This window comes from Hemicordylus capensis, chromosome 12 (assembly GCF_027244095.1).
Source record: "Hemicordylus capensis ecotype Gifberg chromosome 12, rHemCap1.1.pri, whole genome shotgun sequence".
NCBI lineage: Eukaryota > Metazoa > Chordata > Lepidosauria > Squamata > Cordylidae > Hemicordylus > Hemicordylus capensis.
Window position 1 is genome coordinate 6355416 of NC_069668.1, and position 19229 is coordinate 6374644.

General features: G+C 51.4%; 1 protein-coding gene across 2 annotated transcripts in view; it reads left to right on the top strand.

Annotated features, from left to right (window-relative positions):
• The first annotated feature begins 304 nt into the window (after nucleotides 1–304).
• Nucleotides 305–19229, top strand: part of LOC128336215 (ras GTPase-activating protein 4-like) — a 78718-nt gene continuing 59793 nt past the window's right edge. For both annotated transcript variants that reach the window (XM_053275542.1, XM_053275541.1), the window contains exon 1: nucleotides 305–443. In XM_053275542.1, coding sequence (XP_053131517.1) covers nucleotides 379–443 — 65 coding nt within the window. In that variant the 5' untranslated portion in view covers nucleotides 305–378. The remainder of the gene's footprint in view (nucleotides 444–19229) is intronic.

A 19229-nucleotide genomic window follows, 5' to 3' on the forward strand; every position in this document is an offset into this window, starting at 1 on the left:
TTTGGAGTGGGAGCCTTGAAAGAGCCCTCCTCGGACAGCTGGCAACCCACTTCTCCAATCCCAGCCTGCACTTCCCTCCTGCCCACCCCCCCTGCTCCCGCCTTTCTCTCCGCCTTTTTGATTGGCTGGACAGACGGAGCCGGGCAACCAGACCCGCCCTCCCCTGCCTCCACATATAGTCAAGCCCAGTGTGTGTGGATCTGAATGGAAATGAGATCGCCGACTCTGCTCTTTCTCGCAGCTGCCTGCCCGGCGCTGGAGGGGGGATTCCAGGGGGATCCTCTGGTTCTTTTCGGCCAGATCTAGGGCACCACCACCGTGATGGAAGGCAACCACTAAGCCCTCCTGCTTCCCACGCAAGTCACGACAGGGTCAGCAATGGCCAAAAGGAGTTCTTTGTTCATCCGCATCGTAGAAGGGAAAAACTTGCCTGCCAAAGACATGTGAGTTTAAAACGATCCTTTTCCTTTTGCACGTCCTCAGTTTGTCTCTCCTCGCTGCAAAGCACCCCCTGACAATGTCTGGTCTCTGCCCTGCAGTCTGAGCCTAGATGTGCTTACTCAGCTGGACTGTGGAGTGCAGTCGATTTTACTCTGCCTCGGACTGACCGTGCAAGGATCCCTGTGTGTGTTGATTTGGAAGTCAGTCCGACTGTCTTCGGAGGGGCTTACTCCCAAGAAAGAGAGTGCAGAGGATTGTAGCCTGCGAAACCAATTTCGGGCAGGGTGGGCGCTGTGTGTGTGTGTCCTTGTCCTCTCTGTTAAAAAAAAAAAGGCAGACTACATCAACATAAATAACTTTTGCTTTCGAATCAACATCAACTGGTGTCATAAAAATGCACCGTGCGAGTCTAATTCCTCCTTCCTTTTGGGAGGTGGCTGCAAAACATCCCCTGATGCATTTGATAAATTGCATAGTCTTGATCTTGCCTTGCTGCCCCACGGATCTTGGTGCAGTGCACAGGGTCCATCCATACCCACACACTCCATTTATCCTCTGCCACCCTGTGGGGTAGATCCGGCTGCATCTGTATGCTTGCATGCGGAAGGTCCCAGGTTCTTCCCTCCCTGGCAGCACCTCCAAAATAAGGCTGAGAGAGACTCCTGCCTGGAACCTTGGAGAAGACGCTGCCAATCAATGTGCAGACAATCCTGAGCTGGATGGACCAATGGTCTGAATTGGTATAAGACAGCTTGTTATATTTATAGGATGGAGCCATAGCTCAATAGCAGAGCACTAACTTTGCATGCAGGCGGTCTCAGGTTCAATCCCTGGCAGCATCTCCAAGATAGGACAAGGGTTTTTTTTAATAGGACAGGATTTTTTTGCTGGGAGAGACTCCTGCCTGCAACCTTGGAGAAGTGGCTGCCAGTCAGTGTAGACAATACTGAGCTAGATAGACCAAGGGTCTGACTCAGCAGATGGCAGCTTCCTGTTTCCCTACATCATTTGTGGCTGAGTGGGGATTTGAACCCGGGTCTCCTTGGTTCTAGTCCAGCACTCTGACTACTACCCCACACTGCACTGTCTGCTGGGGCAGAATGCTTTGTCCAGAGAAAATTTTTCTTCTTCTGACAATCCAGGCTGATGAAGAGTCCTGATAGACTTCCAGGTTTGCATTAAAATAAATAAATAAATAAATCAGCATTTAGTGTGCTTTGCCATAGATCATCTCAGCCATCCTTCCCCGATAAACTGCTAATCATCTTCTGTCACCACAGACTGAAGCTGAGAGGATAGTGCCCGACCCAAAATTCTTCAGGAACCTCTGAGGTGGAGATTGATGGTGATATTTATTGCCATTAGTCATAGAGTGCCATCTGCGTGCACAGAGGGCTTTGGGTCTCTGCCCCAAGGAGCTCGCAATCCAAAATTGGCCCGAGGGGGGAAGAACCATCTCTCCACAGACACACACCTGCTTTCCATGTAAAGGGTCCCACCTTCAAACCCTGGCAGCATCTCCAAGTAGGGCTGGGAAATATCCGTTTGCAACCAAGTCGGACGCTGCCAGTCAGTGTCAGTCAGTGACCCTCCCAGTTTTTCAAGCAGCAACAAACCTTCAGTGTGGGAACCATCTCCCGCTGTGCTGAGGACTGCGGCACGGTCCTGTGCTTTCTCCCAGTGCTGGGAGGACCCTTTAAAAGAGCTCTGCGGAGTGCAGTCCTTCCCAAAGCTCTCCCAAGAGCTTACTGTGCTTCCCAGCACTCTGTGCATGCTTTGCAAGACAGTGCAGGGACTCAAGTTGGCTCTGTTTCCCTTCATGGAGCCCCCTCTGCCAACGCTGGGCGAAGCGCAGCACTAGCACAGTGGGTATGATTGTCTCCCCTAGAGGTTCCGAAACGAACCTGTTCAACATCGAACCAGTTCGGTTCGATGGCTCGATATCGGACCGAAATACACACGGGCACGCATGCATGCATGCACACACACACACACACGGTTTGGTTCAATATCAAGCCAAACTCCACCCCTCCACCCCCACGGCCTGTTCAGGGGTTCATGAGTTCTTTAAAGATATATATTTTATTTTATTTTTAAAAACAGAAATAGATCTCACTGCCGCCATTCTGGGGACTTCGCACCGGGGTCATAATCTGGCAATGCAGAGGCCTATTGGGCATGTGCAGCAGCCTCCCAAATGGCCACTGCCATGGGGGTGAGGCCCAGAATGGGACAAAGACCGCCTGAACCGGGTGATTTGAAATATAAGGGAGGCCAGCGGGGGAGAGGGGGAACTGCTGGAGACTCCCCGCACACACGGCCTCGGAGAAGCCCCCGGAGCGGTGGGAAGTTCAATTTCTGTTTTTGGTTTTTTAAAAACACAAACACACCGCCACCCCAACTGAACCAGGGAAGGGGTTCTAGGTGCACAAAACCGAACATGCTCAGTCTGGTTTGAGTCCAGTCCGGGTTTCGTGCACATCCCTAGTTTCTGCATGGTGCCAGGGGGACTGTGCCAAGGAGTCAGCTTTGACAGAATCAAACTTCACACAGGCCCAATCAACCATTAGTCAAGGGGCCCGTGCACTTAGGGTCAATGGGGTGCCCCCACTGCTCCAGGGCCTGCTCAACTTAGGCCCCCCCAACTGTTTTTGAACTGCAACTCCCATAATCCCCAGCCACAGTGGCCAATAGCCAGGGATTGTGGGAGTTGTAGGCCAACGTCTGCAGGAGGGCCGAAGCTGAGCAGCCCTGATACGGAGCTAGATCAGGGTTTCCCCGACCTGTGGGCCCCCCAGACATCGCTGAACTACAACTCCCATGATCCCCAGCCACAATTGTCTCTGGGAATGATGGGAGTTGTAGTTTCAGCAACAACTCCTGGAAGACCACTAGTTGGGAATCCTCAAACTAGATGGATCTTTGGGTAACCCCAGCTCCGTTTGGCTGTAGCGATTTGGCCAGGATTGCCTGGAAATTCCAGGTTCTCACACCACACTCCACAGGAGGAGCACGTGGGACTCGAAGATTGTGATTTTCTCTTTAACTAAATGCCTCGCCACCATGAGAACTTGGCCACTGCAAGATGCTTCCTCCACAGAATGTTGCAATCGGGGCCTTCATTTATACCTGGCAGGGGCAGGGGCAGGGCCACCATTGAGCAACCGGGTTCAAAGAACCCGGGCCACTGCCCTTCAGGGGCCGCACCTCAAGCCCCTGACACACCCCCTGTGTCCGACATCAGATGGGGGGGGCTGGTTTAGCTCCTGGTTTAGCTCCATGAGGCTCTGTTTGGGAGCTAAACCATGTCTCTGTGTCTGATGTTGGTCGCAGGGGGCATAGCTAACCTCTCCCTATAACTGACGCAGGGGGCGGGGCTGGGCTCGCCACCACAGCGGGCGGAACCTAGGCCGCCGCTGGCCTCCCTCCACACCCGATACCTGGGTTTAAACATTGCTTTGTACCCCATAGGACAGATATCTGCAAGGACTTAAGGACCCAGTTGTAGGGAGAGCCTTTTAGATCAGCATTTTAGATTTAGATCTTGCCTGCCCACTCAGATCCTTTGGGGGTTCCATATTTGTCTCCTAATTGAGGCACAGTTGCTGGGGATGCCGGGCTGGGCCTCGTCCATCACAGAAACATTGGAAGCTGCTTAATCCCAAGTTGGACCATTGGCCCTTTTCGTTCAGGATTGTCTGCACTGACTGGCAACATCTCTCCAGAGTTCCAGACAGGAGTCTTTCCCAGCCCTACCTGGAGATGCTGCCAGGGAAGGAACCCAGGGCCTTCTACATGGAAAGTAGATGCTCTTCCACTGCGTTACGGCCCCATCCCATCGCACCAAGACTCTGGAACTCATTGCCTCATGAGACTTGTTTGTATGCCTCCCTGATGAAATTCTGGCACCTGATAAAGACTATATTGAGCCAGGGTGGTATTGCGATGAGCATTGGAGGGACTAGGATGGGGAGACCCGGGTTCAAATCCCTACTCAGCCATGAAGCTCACTGGGTGACTTAGGACCAATGGCCTTCTGTCTGCCTAGCCTACCTCGCAGGGCTGTTGTGAGGATAAAATGAGAACCACGTGCACTTCTTGAGCTTTTTGCTGGAGGGCGAGATGAAAACATTAATAAATGCTGCGCCATGGCATATTTGCAACGGGACTGAACAGAGTTCTCCTCGGAAGACAGCTGTTGTGTTATGTATTTCTCTCTCTCTTTTAATGGAAACCTTGATAGCTACCTTGAGCATTCCTTAAATGGAAAGGAAAAGGAGAGAATATTTTTCCCCCTTAGTGCTATATTAAACACACTATAAATTGTCATTATACGTCCTCTTCTAGCTGAAAGGAAGGGCATTGCTTCAGCAGTGCTAAAAGGCCTTTTGGTAGCAGCATCTCTTCCCAACCCCAGAGCTGAAAACCAATCTCTTTGATAGAAATTCAGCTCTCCATTTCACTGCTGCTTGATGAAGAGTTCTGTGTAACATGCAAGTGGGCACATTCACCTGCTGACACATGCTGATCTAATATCACCTCCCTAGCCAGGAGCATATTTCTGAGACGTGCAATGATGCCTTGTATCAAAAGATTAGCCCTTTCGTGACAGAGAGGTCCATATCGACTAGCTCTAGGGAAAGAGAGCTAAAGTGGAACTTCCATGTTTGGGCACAATATACCAGCAAGACCTGTATCTGCTGGGGGGCAAGTGATAGACAATCGCCCTTGCTTTGGCCTCCTGCTTACGGGTTCCCACCGACTTTTGTGGCTGGCGAGAGAAGGAAATGGCTGGCAGTACCGACTGGCCTAACCCAGCGGGCCTTGACTTGCTAGGATAAACAGACGCATTTCCCGAGCTACAGCTGACTTTGCTTCCTGCTCTCTCACTGCTATGAGCTCTCGCAAATGGAGAAGTGTGCACAAGTGTCGTAATTTCTGAGCCGAGGGCGAAGAAGTAGCTGGCTCTTGGGGTGGGAGGAGTTTATATAAGGCATAGTCAAGACTGATAAAAAGGAAGGACTTCTTTACACAATGCGAAGCTCAACTCTGCTGTTTGCTGGTGCCGGATGAGGGGGCGGCCAGTAATCTAGACGGGTTTTCAGAGGGGGTTAGACAAATACGTGGAGGACAGGGCTATCATGGGCTACTAGCTCTCATAGGGACATACGAAGCTGCCATATACTGAGTCAGACCACTGCTCCATCTAGCTCAGTATTGTCTGCACAGACTGGCAGCGGCTTCTCCAAGGTTGCAAGCAGGAGTTTTTCCCAGGCCTCTCTTGGAGATGCTGCCAGGGAGGGAACTTGGAACCTTCTGCATGCAAACAGACATAGACATAGACAGCTGCCATATACTGAGTCAGACCCTTGGTCCATCTAACTCAATATTGTCTTCACAGACTGGCAGCGGCTTCTCCAAGGTTGCAGGCAGGAGTCTCTCTCAGGCCTCTCTTGGAGATGCTGCCAGGGAGGGAACCGGGAAACTTCAGCTCTTCCCAGAGTGGCTCCATTATCCCCTGAAGGGGAATATCTTCCAGTGCTCACACTTCTAGTCTCCCATTCATATGCAACCAGGATGGACCCTGCTTAGCAAAGGGGACAAGTCATGCTTGCTGCCACAAGACCAGCTCTCCCGAGCAGGTTCAAGAGGGAGCAGTGGCAGAAGGGGAGACAGGCCTTCATCTCCTGCTTGTGGGTTGGTTTCCAAAGGCACCTGGTGGGTCACTGTGTGAAACAGGGTGCTGGACAAGATCCTCATCTGCCTCATCTGCCACAGACCACCATGGAGTAGACACACACTGCAGGCAAGCACACATTCGCACCCTTTGGTCATCATCAGTCTCCTGTGTAAGCAATCCTTTGGAGAGCAATAAGCCCCAACTGGCAGCAGCGGATGAAACAAGAGTCACAGAGAGAGGAGGGGGCTAGGCCTCTTGTCCCTGCCCGGTGAATGCCCCAGGTCATTCCGAGAGCCTCCCTTTCTACAGCCCTACATGGCTGTCTTCCCTGTGTGACAGCAGAGAAGGCCAGCCCATTAATACATTGAAAGAAAAAGGAAAGTCGCCCATTAATACATTAAAAAAGAAAGGTTGGCAAAGAAATGTCACTGGGCCCTCGTGAACCAAACATGAACACCGGTTGATATGTTTTCCCAATGGGATTGGTGGTTCTCCCTCGGTTTATTCATTGTTTCGAAGGGTAAGGGGTGGATGTGGAACTCTGTGCCACAAGAAACGTGTGTGTTTGGGCTGCGTGCAGCCCCGGACTGGAGTAAAGGGTGCACTCCTGCCTTTTAACACGGTGTGGGGGGGACTCGGGCTTCTTGGGAAGACAGTGCTTGGGAAGACAGTGCACATGACCAGATAGGCCTGGTCATGTGCACACTTCAGTATTTTCCAATTTTTTTTTGCATTTTACACAACTCAGTATTTTCCTAGAGGAATCTGGCTCATTATCTGAATACATTTGAAAATGTCAAGCAAGCTTCTTTAAGGTCAACATACATTTAGGTCATTCACACAGTTAAAAACAGTGTCCTACCTGGGTTTGGGAGCTGTGTGTGCTTCTAGTTTTCGGTTGTGTGCAAGCAAGGTGGGAGAGAAACCTGGGCAGAAGTGCTGGTGTGGAATCACTTCTAACCAAGTTTCCCTCCTGCCTTGCTTCCACACAACCGAAAACTGGGAGCACACACAACTTCCAAACCCAGGTTGGACACAGTTTTTGACTGTGTGGGTGACCTCACTGCCTTACCTCTAAGTACTTAATGAGGCTGTTCACACAACCAAATACTGGGTAGGAAAAGTGTCCTACCCAGTTCCAGATTGTGTGAACAGCCTCAGTGTATAGCCAAATGCTTACTCTCCTAATCATGTTCTGTGCCATCCCTTTGCTTCCCCCATACTAGTTGTTCTAGACTCGTCCCCCCTGCAAAGAATGAACATGTCAGCTAACTAATGTTCATATATATTTTTGCAGACATTTGTTTTTGCTTTGATGGGGGAAAAATGGCTGACATCAGCCATTCTGTTGCCCTCTTCCCACTTATGAGTCGCAGGAAATATTGCCACTCAAATTCTTGCTGGTTTCTTTTCAAGGAAACCTCGAGGAGGAGGAGAGCTGGTCTTGTGGCAGCAAGCATGAATTGTCCCCTTTGCTAAGTGGTGTCCACTCTGCTTTGCATTTGAATGGGAGACTACATGTATGAGCCCTTGAAGTCATTCCCCTTAGGGCAGGGATGCTCAACTTCATCCCTTCTGCAGGTGTTGGCCTACACCCCCATAATCTCTAGCTATTGGCCGCTATGGCTGGGGATTATGGGAGTTGTAGTCCAAAAACAGCTGGGGGGCCCTAAGTTGAGCATCCCTGCCTTAAGGGATGGAGCCGCTCTGGGAAGAGCATCTGAAGGTTCCAAGTTCCCTCCCTGGCAGCATCTCCAAGAAAGGACTGAGAAAGATTCCTGCCTGCAACCTTGGAAAAGCCGCTGCCAGTCTGTGTAGACAATACTGAATAAGATGGCCCAATGGTCTTGTAGCAGAAATCCCTGGGTTCTGAGACAGAGATTGTAAGAGAAAGCAAGTAAGAGAAAGCAGATTTATTGCCGGCAATATGGTCCCAGGGGAATAAATTCCAAAGCCTGAGACCCCATTTACATTGTGTCTTCGCCTTTTATACTCATAACAATTTACATACAGTGGATACAATTCTCATTAGTAAGCATCGTCATCTTACAATTATTACCAATCAGACATTTCCCTACTAACTATAATTAAGCAATTCCCTCCCCTCCTTCTCTCTGCATTATTGCTAAAACTATTTTCACTCCCCTACAGCTTGTGGCCTTGAGAGACTGCTGGCCAGCAATTTGCTATCTACAGATAACAAAGGGGGGGGGCCTGTCTTACATACCAGCAAGTGACAAGAGTTATTGTGCTGTTAGCAAGTTGTAATTAGAGCAGCTTGGTGATACAGATCCTTTTAACCATTTCTTGACCATAAACCTGAGTCTGCCTCATCATTCCCCCCTTTGCTGCCTGAAGCGGCACCTACCAGCTCATTGTCCTACATGGACAGTGCGTGGTACAAAGGCAGGAGGTGAACAGCTGTCTTTTGTTCCACTATTGACTCAAGGGCCCCTGGAGAGTCTGGGGGAGCGGGATGTAGTTTTACAGTAACTGAGGATAGACCAGGGGAGCCGGTCATAGGATCCAGTGGTGCTGGTTTCTTCCTCCTTGCGTAGATTAATCTGCTTCCAGTGGGATTGAAGTAGGGAGTCGACGCTCAGAATCTTGACCTGTGTCCACTGCCAGTCCCGGTTGGCAGGGAGTAGAGGTATCGCCTTCAGCCTCGGTTCCTTCTGGTTGGCCTGGGGTTCGAGGGCACCTGCAGCAGAGTCAGAGTCAGAGTGGGCTTTTAGGGTCTAATTCAGTGGTCCACTTGTGTGGTGCCAGTTTTAGGCGGGACCAGTGGATCCAAGCAGCAATCCCCTTCACCTTGACAGCTGTCGGGGTGGCCAATGGTACTGTGTAAGGTCCCTTCCAGAGGGGCCTGAGGGGCTGCCTGTCCCATTCCTTTACCCACACTCGGTCCCCTGGCTGGAACAGATGCACTGTGGGCATCAAGGAGACTGGGATTCATTCCTGGATCCACCGGTTTAGGTCCCTGAATTGGCTCCCCAGCTGTTGGATCTGACCTGCCACTCTAGTGTTCCCCAATTGGGTCAGATCAGGGGTCACTCAGGAAACAATGGGTGGCGGCCTCCCATACAGGGCCTCAAATGGGGAGATGCCTGTGGATTTAACTGGAGTGGCCCTGATGCAGAAAAGGACTATGGGGAGCAATTTTGGCCAGGTCAAGTGGGTCTCCTGGCATAATTTGACCAATTGGGTCTTGATTGTCCTGTTCATTCGTTCCACTCTTGCTGAGGATTGGGGCCTATAGCTTGTATGGAGTTTCCAGGTAATTTGGAGAGCCTGGGCTACTTGCTGGATGATCCTGGCCACAAACGAGGGCCCATTGTCGGACCCAATTGTGAGGGGGAGGCCAAATCTTGGTATGACCTCTTCTAGCAGGACCTTAGTGACCTCCCTTTCCTTTTCTGTACATGTAGGGAACGCCTCAACCCACCCCGTGTAGGTGTAAACAAGAACAAGGACATGGCGAACGGTCCCCGCCCGGGGGAGATCAGTGAAGTCAATTTGGATATTCTCAAATGGGGCTGCCCCTACTGCCTGAACCCCGGGGGGCACAACGGGCCCCTGTCTAGGATTTGTCCTGGCACATGTCACGCAACGTGCACAAGCTTTTTCCACTAAAGCAAACAAGTTGTGGATATATAGGGACTTCTGCAATGGCCTTGCCAGGGCCGTTTTTCTCATATGGGTGGACTGATGGTAGTGTTCTACCAAAGCATGTCCCAACCCTCTGGGCACCACCGGCCTGTTGTCTGGCAGATGGAACCATCTCCCGGTCCCTGTCTCGTGACTCAGCCACCTGAGTTCATCCTCTGAGTATTGTGGGTCCCAGAGGTCTAGGGGTTTGGACAACAGGGTCCCCTGTCGGGCTGGTTCTGCTTCAAGTAGATCCTCAGCCGCTCTTCGGGCTGCCTGATCAGCCCTCCGGTTGCCTCGTGCAATCCTGCCATCCCCCCTTTGGTAGCCTCGGCAGTGCATGACAGCCACTTGCCGGGGACACAAAACAACCTCAAGGAGGCGGAGGATCGCCTCACCGTGTTTTATCTTCTGGCCCCCTGCGTTGATGAGGCCCTTCTCCTTGTATAGGCCTCCGTGGGCATGTAGAGTCAAGAATGCGTACCTGCTGTCTGTATAGACGTTGGCTGTCAGCCCATCTGCCAGTTCGAGGGCCCTTGTCAGGGCAATTAGCTCAGCCTTCTGTGCGGAGGTTCCCTCAGGGAGGGGTGCAGCCTCAACCGCTTTAGCAATGGTGACAACTGCATAGCCTGCCCTTCACTGCCCCTGGGGAGACAGAAAATTGCTGCCATCTGTGTAGTACTCTACATCTGGAGTCTGCCAGGACTGGTCCTTCAGGTCTGGCCGGGAAGAGTAGACCTGGTCCATGGTCTCCACACAGTCATGGTGCCTTGTGTCTCCCCCAGTGGGGAGTAGGGTGGCTGGATTAAGGGTGGTAACAGTGCGTAAGGTGATACGCAGATTCTCACAAAGTAAGCCCTGGTATCTCAGCATGTGTTGGTTGGTGAACCAGTGATGCCCTCGATATTCCATCAGAGTGATTACTTCATGGGGCACATAAACTGTCATATTCTGACCTAGGGCCAACTTATCAGCTTCTTGGACCAGCAGTGCAGTGGCTGCAATGGCACACAGACACGGCAGCCACCCCTTGGCTACTGGATCTATTTGCTTGGAGAGGTAGGCTACTGGGCGCTTCCATGACCCCATGTCTTGGGTGAGGACCCCTAGGGCGAGGCCTGACTTCTCGTGGACAAAGAGATGGGACGGCTTTTCCATGTCTGGAAGTCCCAGGGCCGGTGCGGATACAAGAGCAGCCTTGATAGTCTGGAAGGCAGTAGCCTGTTCCTTGGCCCACTCAAAAGGCATTTTGTCACCCCCTCTTTGTGGATTCATAGAGTGGTCTGGCCAATTCAGCAAAGTTAGGGATCCAGATTTGACAGAACCCAGCCGCTCCCAGAAATTCCCTCAGAGCCTCCCTGGTTTCGGGTTGGGGCAGAGAACAAACCACCTCCTTCCTACCGTGTCCCAATTCCCGCTGGCCTTGGGAGATATGGAACCCCAAGTACTTTACACGGTCCTGGCAGATTTGGGCCTTGGCTCTTGAGACTCGGTAGCCACTAGTCCAGAGGAGTCTCAGGAGGTCATTAGTGCCCTGGATACACTCCGCCCAGCCGCTTGCTGCCACGAGCAGGTCATCCGCATACTGGAGAAGAATGCAGCGGCCGGAAACTGATGGGAAACTGAGGAGGTCTTGCGCCAAGGCAGCTCCAAAAATACTTGGGGAGCACTTCCACCCTTGAGCAAGCCTAGTCCAATTTAATTGCCCCCTTTGTCCACTATAGGGGTCTTCCCATTGGAAAGAAAAGATTGCCTGGCTCTGGGGGGCTACCCTGATACAGAAAAAAGCATCCTTCAGGCCAAGGGTGGTGAAAAAGGCAGCCCCATGGGGAATCAGTCCCAGAAGCACGTAGGGGTTTGGTACAGTGGGATGGATTGTGACAGTAGCCCGATTGACCGCCCAGAGATTCTGTACTGGACGGTAGTCCCCTGTGCCTGGCTTTTCCACCGGGAACAAAGGAGTGTTCCATGGGGAGGTACAAGGAACGAGTATGCCATGTTGGAGCAATCTGTCAATGTGCTTCTTAATGCCTTCGGCTGATGCACAAGGCAGGGGGTACTGGCGGATGGAGACGGGTTGAGCCCCCGGCTTCAATTCTACAACAACAGGAGGGTGATTTACTGCCAGGCCTGGAGGGTTGCCTTCAGCCCAGACCCCAGGTAGGTCTACTATTTCAAGGGGAATGGACCCCTGGAGAGCCATGGTGGGATACAGTCTCCACTCCTCTGCCAGAGGGCAATTTAGGGTGAGGATCAGACCCTTCCTTGGGGGAACCACCAGGTGGATGTCCCCAGATGGAGCGAAGGTGATCTGGGCTTGTAACTTATGCTGGAGGTCCCTTCCCAGCAAGGGAACAGGGCACTCAGGGAAATATAGGAACTGATGGGCCACTTCACGGGTAGCGAGGTTACAGGTGCGGCTGTGCAAGAATGGGCGCTCACTAATCCCGCCTGTGGCCCCGATGATGCGGGCTGTCTTGCTTGCCTGCTTTCCTATCCGGGAGGTGACAACAGAGTATTGGGTGCCTGTGTCAACCAAAAAGTCCATTTTCCGGCCCCATACGTTCATTGTGACCATGGGCTCCCCAGGGCCTAAGTTGAGGGTGCCCGGTCTGTCCTAGTCTTCCCCCCAGGCGGCCAGGCCGACAAAATCTCCCAGCTGCTGCCACTCGGGGCCCCTCTGATAGCGGCCATCCATCACCCATCCCTGTGGCATCCCTCTGCCACAGCTTGTGTTGCGACCGCTGGGCCTCCCATACCGGGGTTCCCAGTTTCTCTCGAGGCATTCATTCTTCCAGTGACCCTCCTCCTTACAATAGGCACATTGGTTGCGTCCCAGACATCCCTTGCTCTCCTTCCTTGTAGCCTCTCTGCGTTCTGGCCCGCTCCTCCTCTCGCCCATCTTGCCCATGCTGTCTGAGATGGCAGCTGCCAAAAGGTTAGCCCTTTGCCTCTGGCCACGGGCCTTTTCGCGCTTCTCTTCAGTGTCCCTATTCATGTAGACCCTGTTAGTGATGGCCATCAGCTGGGTAGTGTTCATCCCTGCAAAGCCCTCTTGCTTCTGCAGCTTTCTCCTAATGTCAGGGGCGGCTTGGGTGATAAAGGTGGTGTTCACCATATTCTGGTTCTCTGGGCTCTCTGGACTGAAGGGTGTGTGGAGATGATATGCCTCATACAGGCGCTTGAGGAAAGACGCCGGATGTTCATCGGGCTTCTGTATGACTTCAGAGAGCTTGGTCATATTGATCGGTCTCTTAGCGGAGGCCTTGAGACCCTCGATCAGGGACTCCCTATATTTCTTGAGGCGCCCCAAGTGAGTGGCATCATTGGGGTCCCATTTGGGATCCACATCTGGAAAGAGCCGAGCCGCATAGGCGGTGGCATCATTGGTATCTGCTGGGGCAGTGTCCCGCAGCCTTTTACGCGCTGCCTCAAAGACTTGGCGTCTCTCCTCAGTGCTGAAAAGGCTCATGAGGAGTTGCTGGCAATCTCCCCAGGTGGGGTTGTGGGTCTGCATGATGCTGATCAGGAGGTCCACCAAGGCCTGGGGTTTTTCCGTGAAGGAGGGGTTGTGAGTCTTCCAGTTGAGGAGGTCAGTAGTGGTGAAGGGAGTATACTGGAGAGCTGGAGGTCCAGATCGTAGGGACCCCTGGCCATCATAATAGAAGGGACCTGGTACTTCTCGCAGTAGGGCCTGGGTGACCGGTGAATCTGGGAAGATCATCCCCATCTTCTTCTTCTGGGCCCGGGTGGACAAGGGGGAGAGCTGAATCAAGGGTCCTGGGGCCTCTTCTGGTTCCTTTTCAGGGACCGGGGCAGGTGCTGCCTCTGCACCTAATGATTTATCTGATGCTCTGGTCCCCCGGGCCTCAGCCCGTTGGGGCGTGGCCAGTAACGGGTAGGGTGGTGGCAGGGGATGGACAGGTTCATCAGGAGGCAGGGGAGGAGCCGACAGGATGGCTGGTGGCGCCGATGGGGGGTCTCTAGTAGTTTTCCCTCCTTTCCCCTGCGTTTGGGCCCCTGCCCTCATGGCCATGAAGAGGGCTGCCTGTTGCTCGCAACAGCTCCTGAGCCATGGGGGTCGTTTGGTCACAAGGACCAGCCAGGAATCTATGTAGGGGTATTGGTCTGGGTGTCCTGGATCCCCTGTAACTACATTCCACACTCGCTGGGTTACATCTGGTTCTGTACTACCTTCTGCAGGCCACCCTACGTTGAGGGTGGGCCACTCCTGGGTATATAATATCTTTAGTTGGGCAGGATCAAGGTTGATTCCATAATCTCCTGCCTTGCTAAAGCCTGACTTGAATTTCTTCAGCATACAGTCTAGGGGTGTGCTCTTTGTGTGTTTCCCTCCCATGATTCAGACAACTATTAAGACAGTTCACACACAGGGTGACAGACAAAAGAGCTGATTCAAAAGCCTCCTTGAGCGACCCAAATGCACTTGCATGATTGGGAACTGCGCTCATCGGAGGTCATCCACACTCAACCCGTCAGATTCACACACACAGCCACACTGCTGTTCCTTCCCCACAAGCCTGGGTGGCGGTTTCGACTCCCCTTTGGAGTCTACTCGGGCCCCCATAGGAGGTGATCAGTCGCCTCTTCTCCTTCTAAGGAAGGAGGCCACATGTCCCGGTGCAATATCGCAGTGTCTCACCTGGTTCTGTAGCGGAGCTCCGTTTCCCTGTTCTGGTTTCTCTCAGTTGGTGCGATCACCTTCAGCCATTGAGGATGGGGGAGGGCCCCCTGACCCATCTGCTGATCCGAGCAAGGTTCAAATGGAACCCTGGCGTGCCTGGCTCTTATCGACGGGCGGCGCCTGATGCCCCCCCCCCACACGTACTCAAGGCAAGTGGGCAAGAAGCCCTAATCCCGGACGAGCCCCCAGGAAATGTAGCAGAAATCCCTGGGTTCTGAGACAGAGATTGACACCAAGTAAGAGAAAGCAGATTTATTGCTGGCAATATGGTCCCAGGGGAATAGATTCCAAAGCCTGAGACCCCGTTTACATTGTGTCTTCGCCTTTTATACTCGTAACAATTTACATACAGTGGATACAATTCTCATTAGTAAGCATCGTCATCTTACAATTATTACCAATCAGACATTTCCCTACTAACTATAATTAAGCAATTCCCTCCCCTCCTTCTCTCTGCATTATTGCTAAAACTATTTTCACTCCCCTACAGCTTGTGGCCTTGAGAGACTGCTGGCCAGCAATTTGCTATCTACAGATAACAAGGAGGGGGGGCCTGTCTTACATACCAGCAAGTGACAAGAGTTATTGTGTTGTTAGCAAGTTGTAATTAGAGCAGCTTGGTGATACAGATCCTTTTAACCATTTCTTGACCATAAACCTGAGTCTGCCTCATCAGTCTGACTCAGTATATGGCAGCTTCCTATGTTCCTATTTTCCAACTGATTCATCTCCTCTTCTCCCACCACATTTTAAACTTCACATTCGAAATTTATGGCGGGTCTCAAGCTCTTAACGGCCTGTGTGCTTTTCTGCAAGACTCTCTGTGGGTAATTGGAGACCTGGTAGATTTGTCAACAAAGCATAAAACCTCACAGGGGGAGGAAATTATTTGAAGGGTGACCTTTTAGAGAACTGTTTATTTAATACTAACAGCCCGGAGACCTCGAGAAGAAAAACATGTTTTGTTAGGGGCTGGGAAATCTCTTTGGGGTGGAGAGAGAAGAAGATTAACAATATATTTTTAAAGATGAACAAAGTCAAAATCCCTTCAGCAGACTATGCCCTCCCTCCATGAAAACAGAATACATGCAATACATACTATTTTGGTTCTATGATCTTTCTAAGCTCCTTTTAAAGAGATGCCTTAAACGACATTCTTGTAAAGGTCAAACAGTGGATTTTGTTTTGTTTAATTCAAACGCTGATGTGGTTCATTCATAAACATTTTTACTCCTTTCGGTACAGGAGGATTTACTCTCAAAGGTTGTTTAGACCTATGGTGCGGCCACATCTGGCGTATGAGTACAGTTCTGGTCACCGTATCTTAGGAACATAGGAAGCTTAGCTGTCATCTACTGAGTCTGACCCTTGGTCCATCTAGCTCAGTATTGTCTTCACAGACTGACAGCCGCTTCTCCAGGGTTGCAGGCAGGAATCTCTCTCAGCCCTGTCTTGGAGATGCTGCCAGGGAGGGAACTAGGAACCTTGATGCTCTTCCCAGAGCAGCCCCATTATCCCTTGAGGGGAATCTCTTGCAGTGCTCACACATCCAGTCTCCCATTCAAATGCAACCAGGGCAGACCCTGCTTAGCTAAGGGGACAAGCCATGCTGGTGACCACCAGACCAGCTCTCCTAGAGGCGCCCAGTTTGGGAACCACTGCCTTAAGGGATGGGGCTGTAGCTCAGTGGCCGAGCATCTGCATCATTGCATGCAGAAGGTCCCAGGTTCAATCCCTGACAGCATCTTCTGGTCAGGCTGGGAGAGACTCCTGCCTGAAACCTTGGAGAGCTGCTGCCCGTTAGTGTAGACCAAGGCGGCTCAACTCCAGGTCTTCTGCAGATGTTCGCCTTCAACTCCCATAATCTCTGGCTATTGGCCACTGTGGCTAGGGATTATGGGAGTTGTAGTCCAAAAACAACTGGGGGGGGCACTAAGTTGATCAGGCCTGGTGTAGACAATACTGAGCTAGATGGACCAACGGTCTGACTGGGTACAAGTTGTCTCTGATTCTTACCAAAGTTGTCTCTTTCTACTGGGGAGACCCGAGTGCAGAGACCCATTTGTTGTCTGTGCGTTTTGTGTGTGTGTACATGTGTATACAAGTTACGCTAGCTAAGGTGCTAGTCCTCTTGGAATATAAGCCCTTGTCTTTGTGGTCTTGGGGCAGGGGAGAGACAAGCCTTCACTAAACAGATCCCCAGATAAATGAAGGTTTGACAACTGGCCCCCCAGAGGAAGTTTAGGGGGTCCTCACGCTGGTGGGGGACTCGCGGCTGGGTGGTCCGTGCACCCGAATTACCTAGGTGCACCCCTGTACTAAGGGCTCCCTCAAACCGGCCGGGGTTGGTCCTTCCAAACCTCCCCCCAGCAACCTGGAAGCAGCCAGTAGCTGAAGAGTTGGATTCAAACCCCCGCCACTGCAAACCAACAGGACGCCCTCTCTCTCTCCCACCCCTGCAGACTCTAATGGCTGTTGACTTTTCAGCAGAATGGCATCTCCTTTCATTTCACTTGCCAATGATTAACACACACCCAGGCTGGGGAGAATTCAGGTGCTGAAACGGGGATAAGCCAGTCTCGCCTCTCTGTGATGGGGCTTTCAGCCTCCTGGATTTCTTGCCTCCAGCTGTGCCAGCTAATGTAGAGTGAAATAGTCAGAAGGAATGCATTGAAAGATTCTCTGGGTAGGGTTGGGCAAACTTCTCTCCATCCATAGCCTACGTTCTGCCTAACAGAAACTGCCCAAAGATGTGTGGTTCCCCCTCCTCCACTGTTCCCTCAGTGAGGACTAGAAGCATGCAACCTTCAAGGCAACCTACACAGGAAGCTGCCATATACTGAGTCAGACTCTTGGTCCATCTAGCTCAGCATTGTCTACACAGACTGGCAGCGGCTTCTCCCAGGTGGCAGGCAGGAGTCTCTCTCAGGCCTCTCTTGGGAGATGCTGCCAGGGAGGGAACTCGGAACCTAGATGCTCTTCCCAGAGCAGCTCCATCCCCTGAGGAGAATCTCTTCCAGTGCTCACATGTGGTCTCCCATTCAAATGCAACCAGGGCAGACCCTGCTTAGCTAAGGGAGCAAGTCATGCTTGCGACCACAAGACCAGCTAGAAATGATAACTCATTGGCTTATGAAGTTCCCACACACTGACAATTAGCAAGGTAGGGACAATCTGACAGCAAAAAAATTCCTCCCTGGCACACTAGATTTCTGCTTGCAGGAATGGACTTCCCCACTATGGAAGGAGTAGCATTCTAAGAGCCCCTGGTGGCGCAGTGGTAAAACTGCCACCCTGTAACCTGAAGGTTGCAAGTTCGATCCTGACCAGGGGCTCAAGGTTGACTCAGCCTTCCATCCTTCCGAGGTCGGTAAAATGAGTACCCAGAATGTTGGGGGCAATATGCTAAATCATTGTAAACCGCTTAGAGAGCTCCGGCTATGGAGTGGTATATAAATGTAAGTGCTATTGCTATCTATCTATCTATCTATCTATCTATCTATCTATCTATCTATCTATCTATCTATCTATCAGTTGTATACCGCCCAAAACGAAAGTGAGGAGCCCACAGCCCAACCACAACTTTGCCCTTCTCAATCTGAATCTGATCATGATCCCCAACATTGGTTGAAAATCCCTCCCTCCACAGTGAACCAAAACTATACTCAAACCTCGAATCTCTCGTGTGTGTGTGTGTGTGTGTGTGTGTGTGTGTGTATATATATATATATATATATATATATATATATATATATATATATATATATATATACATGCAAAAATAATGCCCTATCCAAGTGCAATTACAGCCACCTAATGGCGAAGCAGGTAAATGACTTGACTAGCAAGCCAGAGGTTGCTGGTTTGAATCCCCGCTTGTATGTTTCCCAGACACCTATTTCGGGCAGCAGTGATCTAGGAAGGTGCTGAAAGGCATTATCTCCTACTGTGCGGAAGGAGGCAATAGTCAACACCTCCTGTATTCTACCAAAGACAACCACAGGGCTCACCAGGAATCGACACCAACTCGATGGCACACTTTACCTTTACCAGTGCAATAGCTTTCTTTGCCCTTCAAGGGTTTGATATTATTCTTCATGAATGGGACTAACCATTTCATAGGAACATAGGAAGCTGCCGTCTACCAAGTCAGACCCTTGGCCCATCCAGTTCAGTATTGTCTACACAGACTGGCAGCGGCTTCTTTGAGGTTGCAGAAAGGAGTCTCTCAGCCATACCTGGGCGTTTTTCGCACGGCAGGATTTACCATGAGTCCGACATTGCCCAAGAAAACGATGCAAAAAGTGGATTTTTTTTTTACCCCAGATATAGATCTGGCTACACTAACTTGCAATGAAAAACCTGAATCGTGTGTGAAGCTTTTCCCGATAGCTCACGGGAACTTGGGGTAAATCTGGCCAATCCGTGAACACACAGCCTCCATTCCAGAGGAGATGGGAGCTAAAAGCCCTGTGAGAACGATACCCTCGAGATGCCAGGGAGGGAACTTGGAAACTTCTGCATGCAAGCCGGCAGATGCTCTTCCCAGAGCAGCCCCATCCCCTAAGGAAAGTGTCTTACAACACTCACATGTAGTCTCCCATCTAAGTGCAAAGCAGGGTGGACCCTGCTTAGCAAAGGAGACCATTCCTGCTTGCTGCCATAAGACCAGCTCTCCAAAATGTCCGGACCAGTTACTGAGCCACATCGTAAAGTTTAGGGTCTTGATTGGAGAGTCAAATGCTGAGGAAGCCC